At 34.9% G+C, this 12,983-nt stretch overlaps 4 protein-coding genes across 4 annotated transcripts; 1 reads left to right on the forward strand and 3 right to left on the reverse strand.

Annotated features, from left to right (window-relative positions):
- Positions 1-75: 75 nt before the first annotated feature.
- On the reverse strand, positions 76-1,831 carry LOC126680575 (glyoxylate/hydroxypyruvate reductase A HPR2-like). The gene is made up of 2 exons (XM_050375718.2): positions 1,320-1,831; positions 76-653 (listed from the first exon to the last, which is right to left on the reverse strand). The coding sequence occupies exons 1-2, from the start codon at positions 1,740-1,742 to the stop codon at positions 135-137; spliced, it is 942 nt and encodes a 313-aa protein (XP_050231675.1). The 5' UTR covers positions 1,743-1,831; the 3' UTR covers positions 76-134.
- Positions 1,832-2,363: 532 nt separating this feature from the next.
- On the reverse strand, positions 2,364-4,211 carry LOC126679816 (glyoxylate/hydroxypyruvate/pyruvate reductase 2KGR-like). Its single transcript, XM_050374813.2, has 2 exons — positions 3,715-4,211; positions 2,364-3,088 (listed from the first exon to the last, which is right to left on the reverse strand). Exons 1-2 carry the CDS (start codon positions 4,138-4,140, stop codon positions 2,570-2,572), a joined length of 945 nt encoding a protein of 314 aa, XP_050230770.1. The 5' UTR covers positions 4,141-4,211; the 3' UTR covers positions 2,364-2,569.
- A 726-nt stretch (positions 4,212-4,937) lies between these two features.
- On the reverse strand, positions 4,938-7,991 carry LOC126683219 (glyoxylate/hydroxypyruvate/pyruvate reductase 2KGR). Its single transcript, XM_050379066.2, has 2 exons — positions 7,432-7,991; positions 4,938-5,676 (listed from the first exon to the last, which is right to left on the reverse strand). The coding sequence occupies exons 1-2, from the start codon at positions 7,855-7,857 to the stop codon at positions 5,158-5,160; spliced, it is 945 nt and encodes a 314-aa protein (XP_050235023.1). The 5' UTR covers positions 7,858-7,991; the 3' UTR covers positions 4,938-5,157.
- Positions 7,992-8,986: 995 nt separating this feature from the next.
- LOC126682194 (rop guanine nucleotide exchange factor 12) lies at positions 8,987-12,641 on the forward strand. The gene is made up of 7 exons (XM_050377790.2): positions 8,987-9,536; positions 10,110-10,226; positions 10,491-10,645; positions 10,744-10,818; positions 10,916-11,188; positions 11,394-11,714; positions 11,932-12,641. The coding sequence occupies exons 1-7, from the start codon at positions 9,221-9,223 to the stop codon at positions 12,334-12,336; spliced, it is 1,662 nt and encodes a 553-aa protein (XP_050233747.1). The 5' UTR covers positions 8,987-9,220; the 3' UTR covers positions 12,337-12,641.
- Positions 12,642-12,983: the final 342 nt, after the last annotated feature.

Below are 12,983 nucleotides of genomic sequence, written 5' to 3' on the forward strand. Positions count from 1 at the left end.
CTCTTTTAATTCTAAGTTTCTAACAAATTTTTTTAATTTGGTCAATGTATCCTAGTTTCAATAAATACTTTCCAATTGAATAATGTTACATTTGATTAAAATTCGAAAAGGTTTAGATAATATCTCAAACATAATCATAAAACTGGAGTTAAGAGGGACTTATTGCTGAAGTGTGCCTCCAAGTTTGCAATCACAAGTTCTGCCATGGCATTGCTGGTCTCCACAGTGTCACTCCCCACATGCGGCTGAAGAAAAACATTATCAAGGCTAAACAATTGTTCAGGAGCCTCAGGTTCATTTTCATATACATCAAGCCCTGCACCAGCTAGCCGGCCTTCAAGTAGTGCAGACACAAGCTCAGGTTCATCGACATGCGCGCCTCGACCAATATTGATTAGAATGCCCTTCGGACCTAACGCGTCAATGACTTCCCGGTTGATAATGTGGCGAGTCTCTTCTGTTAGAGCACAAGCCACAACTAGAATTTGACAGTTTTTGGCTAAATCCACAACATTAGAGAAGTATTTGTAATTTGCATATGGTTTTTGAGTTCTTGAATAGTAACTTATAGGGCAATTAAAAGCTTCAGCTCTTTTGGCAATTGCTGTGCCAATTCTGCCTAACCCAACAATTCCAACTGGTTTGCCACTGAACTGAACAGCAGAAACAAAACATTTTAATCAACAATTACACATGGTATTAGAAGATTATCAAGGCAAAAAACACATCTAAAATAAACTATGAGGTTTGACAGGAAAAACGATCCCAATCTCATGTACATCCATGCCAACTTAAGAACCTCTCATACAATGTCATGGTAATTTGTAGCACAAAAACAGAAACACTGAAACAAGAAAAGCCAGCACGGGGCCGAGAATACTTCTTTTTAGAAAAATATGCTATAAAATAGAGTTTCTGAGTTTCAAAAGCTTTCGTGGCAATAATTACGCCTTGTACAGAATCAATTTGATATCTAAAAAACTAACAAACTAGATAGCACGGACACAAATACGATGAAACGGGAACTTAAATACAGCAGTGCTATTTAACGGATTCTTTTCATACTTAAAAATAAAGTTTCATATTCGAAAAGCCAAGTTTCCGACATGTTTCTGAAACGGAGAATGCTAATTGAATGAAGCGTCTGTCCTACTTAGCTAACAAACAACTGAACATCAACCAATTCAGATTCATAACCTAGAAACAGAGTAAAAGAAAGCAAAAACCTTCAAGATCAATTTCCCAATTCAAAACACACCCATCAAAAATCTCAAACAAACAAACAAAACTCAGAAACAAAAACCAAAAAAAGCACAAACCTTGGTAGTCAATTCAAACTCCCCACCTGTCCATTTCCCATCTCGAACAAACCCATCACAGCCACAAATCTTCCTCAAAACCCCTAAAATCAACCCAATTGCCAAGTCAGCAACATCATCAGTCAAAACATCAGGAGTATTGGCAACTCTAATCCCTCTCTCTTTACATTTTTCCAAATCAATTTTATCTAACCCAACACTGAAGGTGGCTACAATCTCTAAATTTGGCAATGCGTTGATTAACTCAGCGTCTGCTCCGATTGAAGTGTTGCCAACTATTGCTTTGATTTTGTGTTTGTGGGTTTGGAGGAGCTCGGGGTTTGAATTGTGTTGCCATAGTTTTATGAGATTGAAGCGGGTCTGTAGATTTTGTTCGAGGTATGTGTACATCGGACATGTCATTAGAACTGCGATGCTCTCCATTTTCAGTGTATCAGGGAAAAGAGAGTGGAATAGAACATAATTTTAGCCTGTTTTGCAATTTTATCAGACTTTCAATTAATTTAATATATGAACTGATATTTTTTTGCAATTCGAAATATGGAGTAATTTTTCACTAGAAAAATAATGATGTGGACGCCCGAACAAACCCGTTGGCCGTTACCGGCTTTTCCTCGTCCACATCAGAGTTTCTTAATGGAAAATTATTTGATATTTTGAACTGCAAAAGTTAAAAAAATTAGTGTCCGATATTACTAAAATTAAAATTTCGTGTTAAAATTGGAGCACAGGTAGCTTTTAAAGCAATTAAGCCTTTCTTCTTCTATGTGTGTGCAGTAAATTTGAATTGGACTAAATCTAGCAAAAAAAAAATCTTTCAGATCGAACTAAATTGAAACTCAATTTGTTTTTATAATGTTGAACCAAAGTAACAAATTTAAAGGTTTGATTTAGTTTTCGCATATCCATAGTTTATTTGCTATAGGGGATTAAAACATCAAAATCACTACTAAAATCGATCAAGAATCAAAGAATAATTTGAATTGCATTTATAAGAATTTGTAGAGATTTCTGAGTTTAAATATTCATAAGACCACATTCATCTAAATAATACCAGAATCTATTAGTATAGTTTTAGTAAATGTAAGAGAATAAACTACTTTCTAGTACCAAGTCCTTAAAGCGTAAAGCAGTTAAGATATCAACAAAAATATCATCAAGAAGTCTCTTAATCAATTAAGAGTCACAGAAGCATGAAACTGACTGCACATTGCAATTAATCCTGCATCCACAGTTTTTCAAGTCAAAAATCAAATCACCGGAGTTAACAGAGGTTGGTTTGAAAAATGCGCTTCCAAATTCCCAACAACAAGGTTCGCCATGGCAATCCGGGTTTCGAATGTGCTACTTCCTACATGAGGCGTAAAAACTACATTCTCGAGTCCGAATAGCTGCTTCGGTACGTTAGGCTCATCTTCAAACACATCAAGACCAGCACCACCTAGCCTGCCTTCAAGCAATGCAGACACCAGCTCGGCTTCATCAACATGAGAGCCTCGGCCGATGTTGATTAGAATGCCATTCGGACCTAATGCATCGATGACTTCACGGTTGACGATGTGGTGAGTTTCTTCTATTAGGGCACAAGAAACTACAAGGATTTGACTGTTTTTAGCCAACTCAACAACGTTCGGGTAGTAATTGTATTTTACTTCTGTTTTCTCTGTTCTTGAATAGTAACTGATCGGACATCTAAATGATTCCGCTCTCTCCGCTATTGCCAAGCCGATCCTGCCCAGCCCTATAATGCCAACGGATTTTCCGGTGAACTGAAAAAATATAACAAGCAATTTCAAAACTTATTGCTCCTATATCAGCCTACATTATAAAAAATTTCATCAACTAAATGATATTCTCAACAATGAATCGATTTGATAACTCAAGGCTTAATAAAGGAATTACCATGAGACTCAGACAAATGTTCTACAAAAACTTATCAAGTCCTACAATTCTGCATTTCACTTATGTTTCAGATGAAAAACCTCAAATTAAAACAAAACCAGAATTTGATTAAAGTTGATAATGTAATTGGTTCAAGTAAAAAAAAAAAGAATTCGATTAATTTGGTTTTGGTTAAATCAATCGATTGAATCGATGTTTGCTCACCCTAGTTCCACCATATAAGTAGAACCAACACTTCGGTCAATCATTGCTTTCTATTTCAAAAATGTGTCGGAAACTTGCGTTTCAAACACAAAACTTCATTTTTAACATAAAAAAAAACCTTAAAATAACAGCATTCTCCATGTTCAAAGTCCCCTATTTTCCCGTATTCGTGTCCGTGCCACCATTTTTATTTCAGCATTTATATTTCCGTGCAACGTAAACTAAACCAATTCAAACCAAACCAAACCAAAAACCAAACAAAAACTAAAAAAAGGAAGAAGAAACAAACCTTATTATTCAATTTAAAATCCCCTTTTTTCCACAGACCACTCTTCACAAACCGATCATGATCACACAATCTCCTCAACACACAAATAATCAAACCGATAGCCAAATCTGCAACGTCATCAGTTAAAACATCAGGGGTGTAAGTTACCCTTATGCCCCTTTCCTTACACTTGACCAAATCAATCTTGTCCAGCCCCACACTGTGGCTCGCCACTATCTCCAGCTTCGGCAGTTGATCTATCAATGCCGCATCGGCGCCGAACGCGGAGTTTCCGACGATGGCTCGGATTGAATTCTTGTGGGTGTTGAGGAACTGGGTCTTGTCGGAAACGGTTAGGAATTTGTGAAGAGTGAATCGTTTTTCTAGTAGGTCGACTAAGTAGGGGTTCATCGGAGGGCAGGTCATGAGAACCCCTACTGACTCCATTGTTGACCTAATGTTTGGTTACTGTACGGCAACTGAGCTGTTACTTGTTTTTTGGAAGTAAAAAAGGCTATTCTGATCCTTAGCTTTGTAGGCTGAATTCATATGGATTAAATTTTACATATTTTGACAATTTAGTTAAACAGTCTACAAAATAAGATCAATTACATCCATTTTAAATATTCAAAGCGCATAAAAAGTAAACATAAAATAACCTTTTAGCACGCTTTTAAAACTTGGCACAAAATGCTCAACTTAATTACTCAACTTAATATCTCTTTTTTGCAATTTTTAGTTTAAAAGAATCTTTTCTTCATCAAACAGTTGTTAATGAATGAAACGATATCAGATAATTACTTCGGCTATAAAATTATAAGGAATAAAATGTTGAGAGTTTTGTTAATGCTTAAAACTTGGCTAAATGATCTTATTATCCACAACTTTCGTCATTTTGTCAAATATATTTTTAAAATATAATTTGTACATTTTAATGTATCAATTTTGATGGGACAAATATATCCAAGACCTAAGGTATATATATTTTAAAATTTATTTTTAAAAGCTTTTGATTCAATTACTTTCCACAATTGATCTTTAATTTCAGTGAAGAATGATTATTTGACTTTAAAATGAGAATTATATTTCCAAAAATAAATTTAAATTGCAAATTGAATATATTTGTCCCAATTTGCAAAATTGACAACAAAATGTCAAAATTGTATTTAAAGATAGATTTGATAAAATGATCAAAAGTGGATGTAAAAAATATATCTTCAAAGAAAAAGTAAAAGATGGTGAAATTTTGACAAATAACCCAAACATTTTTATTTAATATTTTATGTCCATGATGCAAGGAAGAAATGAAAACAAGAAGCAAATTTCAAACGTACAACTTGAATAGTATTTTCTTCCTAGGAGGCAAACCAGCCAAGTTCAGGAAACAATGATCCATCCCTAAAATAATTGTGAACCAATGAAGAAGCATCATTCTAATCTTATTCACAAATCTTCATTTCAAATTCAAACTACTGGTGTTAACAGAGGTTTGTTTGAAAAGTGTGCTTCCAAGTTCCCAACAACAAGGTCTGCCATGCCCATTCTCGTTTCAACTGTGCCACTCGCTACATGCGGCAGGATGACTACATTTTCAAGCCCGAATAGCTGCTCTGGTACGTTAGGCTCATCTTCAAACACATCAAGCCCTGCACCACCTAGCCTTCCTTCGACTAGTGCAGATACTAGTTCAGGCTCATCGACATGAGGACCTCGACCGATGTTTATGAGGACTCCTTTTGGACCTAATGCATCGATGACTTCACGATTGACAATGTGGCGAGTTTCTTCTGTCAGTGCACACGCAACAACAAGGATTTGACAGTTGGCAGCCAGCTCAACGACGGATGGATAGTATTTGTAGTTTACATCTTTTTTCTCTGATCTACCAAAGTAACTAATAGGACAGCTAAATGCTTCAGCTCGCTTAGCAATTGCCATGCCAATCCTGCCCAAACCGATAATGCCAACTGATTTCCCAGTGAACTGAAAGAAAAAAAGAAGCCAGAAGAAATCAACTAACAATACAGACAAACTGTAAGAGGATCAAATGAAAAACGACACAAACGTCATTTAAACCTGACAGCACAGATATTTTACCAGTGAAAACAAACTACCTATATAGATTGCTATAGTATGCACAAAAGCTTAAAATGTTCCACAGTTCCAATTAGGTGGATAGCTTTACGAGTTGACAAGTGGGAGAAACCGAGAAAATAATCAAATCATAACTAAGAATTCTCTAATTTAAGTTGACATGTGGTTGATTAGCTTCAGATGGCTCTGCTTATGATTCATTTGCACTGCTTGTATGAGTGATCTTTTCCTAAATCAACCCCAAGTGATGTAAAAACACATATGAAACTGATGATATAAATTTCAGCTCTTTTGATCTGCAATGTTTAAAGTTATAATGTCACGAGACTTGAAAGCTGCAAAGAGGAAGCATTCCCAATTATCACATCTTACATGCATCATATAAAAATAATCAAGATAAATCTCTTAGCTGTTACTATATAATCTTGTCATAATAAAGCAATTTTTGCATCTTTCACATGGGTCCTTAAGACCCTTTGTTTCACTTATCCTTTGTTCAACTAAGACATAATCATAGCAGCAATGCTTTTACTTGTGCACCAAGGATATTAAGGATGCAAATTGAGCTAAGCCGTAAAAAAAAGTAAATTTAGAAGGCAATGGCAACAGCAGCTCCTAGTAACAAACATATATAAGCCACAAAAATTGTTCAACTGCTTTAATGCTCTGGTAACAAAAATATGCAGCTCGAAAAATAAAGCAATTAATTATGCATCGAGAACTTCGAGAAGCTTGAGATACAAATGACAAAACATGAATGTCACTAAGCTTGCATTTCGAGATGTGGTTCGTCAACCATTTCACACGGAACAGAAAAAAAAATAGTAACTTGCAGAACTATAACGACATTTAAAAAACAAAAATAGACCAAAAGGTGGAACAAAGAGCCCGTCTTCTCAAGGCCTATTCATACATAAAGTCACAGAAAACACAAACATCAGCGAAAATGTGATAATACGGACAATTTTGAAACCACACAAGCTATTATCCCCTAAATTTGATCTTACTTAAAACATGCTTAGGGTCAGTAAATCTTACTTCCAACAAATATATCATCAATTCCAGAGACCTTGCCAAAATCAATTTTGAGAGGAAAAAACAGAAACTGGAACCATTTTTCAAACTCAGTGATAAAAGTGAAGCAATAAAGCTTGTACCTTTATGCCAACAATAATGCAAACATTAAAACTATTGCCACAAACTTAATCCTAAGAACTAGATGGTGTGGACCTAGTGGTGGGGATTCTCTGTCTTGGGTTCAAACTTTCACACCGCACCTAAGATTAATATTTTAAGAACACACATGGAACTTCACCGATACTATAGTGGCGTTGAACATCTAAATACTAACACTTGAAACTCTAACAGCTACCATCTTTGCAAACTCTAACACTAACAGTCGATAATGTACTAACCAGTAACTTAATCCTAAAAATATTATAACTTAAAACCAATGTAGCACATAGATAGCACGGATACTAAATTCAATCAAACGTGTCCGCTTTGAGAAACATTTCGGACACGAAAGTTCATTTTTTACATGAGAAACCTTAAAATAACACTGTTTCGCCATGTACAAGTGTCCCGTTTTCCTAAATCTAAACAAAAGAACACTCAATAAAAACATCATAAACAAGAACAAACCTTAGTAGTCAACTTAAAATCCCCCTTTTTCCACTTCCCACTCCTGACATACCGATCACTCTCACACAGCCTTCTCAGAACAGCCAACATCAAACCAAGAGCCAAATCAGCAACATCATCAGTCAAAACATCAGGAGTATTAGTTACCCTTATACCCTTCTCTTTACACTTAGCCAAATCAACCTTGTCAAGCCCAACACTGAAGCTAGAAACTATCTCCAATTTGGGCAATTGGTCAATCAATTCAGCGTCAGCACCGAACCCAGCATTACCCACTACAGCTTTGATTGAGTTTTTGTGGGAATTGATGAACTGGGTCTTGTCTGAAGCGTTTTGAAGCTTGTATAGAGTGAAACGTTTCTCTAATTCTTCTACTAGGTATGTGTAGGTTGGTGGGTTGGCCATTAGAACGCCGATTGACTCCATTTTGGTACCTGGGTTTCGATGAATTTGAGAGATTTTTAAAGTTTTTGAGGTTTTTTTTTTTGGTTTAATCAGTGGCAGTGAGGAGTTTGTTTTTGTTGTTGTTTTCTTTTGAAGTTGTTCTGGATTGTCATCGAGGAGAATGGTTCTTCCACGTGGAAGAAAATTGTGCACCGAAGCAAAATAGTAAAGAAAATGGAATGTATAAACGGCGTCGGATTAGCAGGATAATGCTATGAGCAAAGTGGTCATCACAATTTATTTTGATTTGATTTAAAATTTAAACATTCACAGACTTTTGATTTGATTTGATTCGATATTGGATAAAGAAAATTAAATCTAGAACTAGAAAGACTTCTATTACAAATGATTAGTGAAATATTATGCACAATATGTATAGCTTAATAATAAAAGTATTATAACTGGATTTGGGAATATCTGGTTCAATAATAATGAAAAGGTTTAATCATTTTTTTTATTTATGTGATTTGTCTTTAAAGTTTGTAATTTATTAAATATTTATACTATTCATTTTATATTTATTGAGTTCTTTATGGATAGAAAATTGTGAACGTATGGCTCAATCACCGTTAAATGACTAATAATTTTCACATTAAAAATTAACAAAAATTGTTTTATAATCTCTTCTTTGAAGTTGTTTTTATTCAATAGGCTCTCACAATTATACATTTTTGTTTATTTGTTCCTTCTTCGAGTTTGATGATACGGTCCATTTTACCAACGTGTCGAGTTAGATGGATCTTTAAAATTAATTTTACGCGCGTTCTACGTAATATACACTCTTATTCCGTCCAAAAAAAAAAGTTGAAATATATTAAATACATGGATTAAATAAAAATAAACTTATTAGAAAGAATGCGATAAACAAATATTTAAACGTATAGAGACGCAAAGATGGATTTGGAAGAAAAAAATTGTATATTTAGACTACCATCTAAACCGTCCATTTTGATATCTTGAGAGGGCAAAGAAAAAGATATGAATTTAAAGAAAAGGTAATTAAATGATGGTTGCCCATATATTATACGCCCGAGTTCTTTGCAACCTTTGACCTTTGAGAACTAAATATTAACCATTCAATTCTTACTTGCAAAAAAAGAAATAATGCACCATTCATCAAAAAAACAAAGAAAAAAAAAACAACCCTTTTTGTTTAATATTTGCTGTGATTTATTTAGTCCCTCTAATTTCCACATTTTACACCTCATTCTCTCAAAACATGCACCCCACGTTCTACACTAAAATACCTCAATTTTGTCAACCTCACTAAATTTCTTTATACAATCATATTCATCCAATATTTTTCATGATTTTTCTTTTGGTTTCTTGATAAGAATTTTTTAAAATGGTTCGAGCTCTTGAACAAGAACAAGAAAATTATAGGTCTAGGTTGTTTCGTTTTAAAGAAATGAGTGAAACTTCGGGGGGTCGGTCTCATTCTAAGAGTCATAGCGTTGATGATAATAGCGTAGACGATGAATCTAGCTCTATGGATGATAAGGTTACGTTTAGAAGCCAGGGATCGAGGATTCCGAGTGATCCGTCGTCCGAGAAACATCAGATTGGTAGCGTACTTCATCGGAATGATAAGGGTCCTAAGTCGAGGTTGAGCCGGGATGAGGCTTCAGTTCCACCCTTGGCTAAAGATAAACAAAATGCAGGTATATATATGTGTTGAACTTGAACATTTGTTACGTTGCACGTAAACGAAAATATTTGATTTATACTTTTTTGGAAGAATAGATTATAATCTAAGAGTTACGAACATTTCATAAGCATTTCTAAAAATGCAAACGAAATGTCCAAACATAGGATCGAGAAGTTTTCGTATAATATTTCTAAAAAAAAGTATAAGCAAGAATTGATACATTCAAGAAATCATTGAGAATTTATGACATTGGATGGATTCGCCTGCAAAGGTGATCTACATGTCAAGACTTACATATTAATCGAATAAAAAGGATTAATTGTAAAATAGATTATAAATTTTAACGTATTTTATAATTTTAATATGAATTTTCAACTTCAACAATTTAAAACATGAAATGCCAAGGAAATTTATATTGTTATGAACACGAAATATACAATATTGTTAGCCTTTTTATAGAAAATTGCTCGGTGTTTCTAATTGCAAACATTAATAACTCGTATTTTAAATTGAAAATATTGAAAGTTCATGTTAAAATTAGAAAACACGCTAAAATTTATGATTTGTTTTTGTTGGATTTATTCAGATATGGACCAAATGAAAGAAAGGTTTGCTAAATTGCTTTTGGGAGAAGATATGTCTGGAGGAGGAAAGGGTGTCACTTCTGCTCTAGCTTTGTCAAATGCCACCACAAATCTTGCTGGTATGTTCATCCTTGTGTCATAGTATTACATTTTCTTGCAATTTTCATAGTTCCGAAAAGATATACGTTGCACGGAAACAAAAATGCTTAAAGTTAAAATGAAAAACGGTAAAATTATATATATTTACGAGATTACGTTAGAAAATATTTAAAGAGTTGGATTCTAGAGATGTTCCTGAAAAAAGAAACAAAATGAAATGCTGAAATGTAAAACTCGACAAGTTTCCGTGCATCTTTTTTCATAATCTCGCTTCGTGTTTGCAGCTTCCGTCTTCGGCGAGCAACATCGTCTAGAGCCGATGTCCGTAGAAAGGAAAGCCAGGTGGAGAAAAGAGATTGACTGGCTTTTATCTGTGAGTGATTACATAGTTGAATTAGTTCCATCTCAGCAGAAAAACAAAGATGGAACAAGTATGGAGGTACCATAGCTAATCTGATTCTGTTTTCTGACCTACCAAACATTATGTTTCTTGGAATCTCTCATCCAATTTTACATTTATGTTTCTTGATTTAACAGATTATGGTGACACGACAACGAACCGATCTCCATATGAACATCCCCGCGTTACGCAAGCTTGATGCAATGCTTATTGTAAGAATTAATGTTTGAGTTTGTAAGTAGATAAGAAATTTGTTTAGTCCGGATTATGACGAATCTGATAAGCTCGAAACGGGTTTGCAATTGTCAGGATTGTCTAGATAACTTCAGAGACCAAAATGAGTTTACTTATATTTCAAAAGATGCTCCTGATTCAGAAAAAGGAAGCAACAAGAGGAAAGATGATAAATGGTGGCTACCTACTGCTAAAGTTCCTCCAAATGGATTATCAGAAGGATCAAGAAAATTTTTGCAGTATCAGAAAGATTGTGTCAACCAAGTCCTGAAAGCAGCCATGGCAATAAATGCTCAAGTTCTATCAGAGATGGAGATTCCTGAAAACTACATTGAATCTCTTCCAAAGGTAAGTTATACAAGCACGGAAATGGAAATGTTGAAGCCGAAAATGGAGAAACTTTTTCTTTTTTCGAGAATATGTTATGACTATAGAGTTTTAGTGTTTCAGAAGCGTTTCCGAAACCGATCAAAACGAAACACTAAAACATAGGACTCAAGTTTTCGTGCTGTGACAGATTTTGAAAACATTTTGAATGTTGTTTCTTTGGCAGAACGGAAGGGCGAGCCTGGGAGACTCGAATTACAAGAGCATAACAGTGGAATTCTTTGATCCTGACCAATTCCTGTCAACAATGGACTTATCATCAGAGCATAAAATCCTAGATCTAAAGAACAGAATTGAGGCTTCTATTGTGATTTGGAAAAGGAAGATGAACCAAAAAGATGGGAAGTCTGCTTGGGGTTCTGCTGTCAGTTTGGAGAAGAGAGAACTGTTTGAAGAGCGAGCGGAAACTATCTTACTAATTCTCAAGCAGAAATTTCCTGGAATTCCTCAATCTGCACTCGACATCAGCAAAATTCAATACAATGAGGTAAGCATGTTCAATACCTTTAACCTCGAGCTCTCTTTCAAGCTATGTTGCACGGAAACAAAAATACTGATAAGGGAAGCTATGAGAAGATGGTGAAATACATTAATTTTTTAAGTATAAAATCTCAAAGTTTCAGAACCATTTCCAAAAAATGGAAACGAAAGTGAAACGTAAACCTCGTGTTAATGAAAACTCATAGGTTGTACTTGGGTAACAGGATGTGGGGCAAGCGCTTCTGGAAAGCTATTCAAGAATTCTAGAAAGCTTGGCATACACGGTAATGTCTCGAATCGAAGACGTGTTGTATGCTGATTATGTCACTCGAAATCCATCCTATGCGGGACAAAAGAGGAATCCTCTAAAAGAGACACCTCTAGATGCACTTGGAGAAGAATTTGCTAGAACCTCTGATGCAGTCAATGCAATGACACTGTCAGATTTTATGGGTTGGAATGTTGATTCAAACGAAGCTGAGGCAAATAAAAATCTAGCCGGAAATTCAGATGAGCTTGTCAAAGATGATATGAAGTTAACGGATAAACTTGCTAACATTGTGACACTGAAGAAACCTTCCTATCTTGAGAACTTAGGAGGTTTAAGAAGCCCAACAGCACGACATTGATAGCCAACTGTCACCGTCCGATTCGGATACGTGACGGTACATGGAACCTGGAAGACTAACTTCCAAATCCGACATTAACCTAAAGAATATATTCTTTTGACCTCAACAGAAGAAACGGAAAAACCATGGCTCACGTAGAAACAACTAAAGACGAAAGAGATACACAAGATTGACAAAATTTGACATTAAACCATGAATTTTATTGAGAGTTTCTTATTTTAGTTATATTCGTTTGTAGATACAGAAAGAAAAGCTTGTTAGTGTAACAGCAAAGCCTAAAACTATTGGATTTTAAGTATTTTGTACATTCTTAAGCTTCTTTCGTATGCGAAAGCAGCCTTTTGTAGTTTGTTTTGCTAGGCTGAAATGTCATTTTTGTTAACTTCAAACTCGAAACACTACTGCATAAATACCTTACACCAACAATGACGAACGGTCGCTAAAAGTGCAAATACCGTTACCTTAAATTTATCGTAATGATTTTAAATCGACTACATTTGACTTGCTGCATTAGATATTTAATTGCTAGTGCAGCAGTGATATAATTGCAACAATTTTGAAGCAGGTGATTTAATTCACAGAAACATTAACACAATGCACAGAATTATCGAAATCTGTCAAAGAATAAGGTATTGTAAAAGGAATGC

This window comes from Mercurialis annua, linkage group LG5 (assembly GCF_937616625.2).
Source record: "Mercurialis annua linkage group LG5, ddMerAnnu1.2, whole genome shotgun sequence".
NCBI lineage: Eukaryota > Viridiplantae > Streptophyta > Magnoliopsida > Malpighiales > Euphorbiaceae > Mercurialis > Mercurialis annua.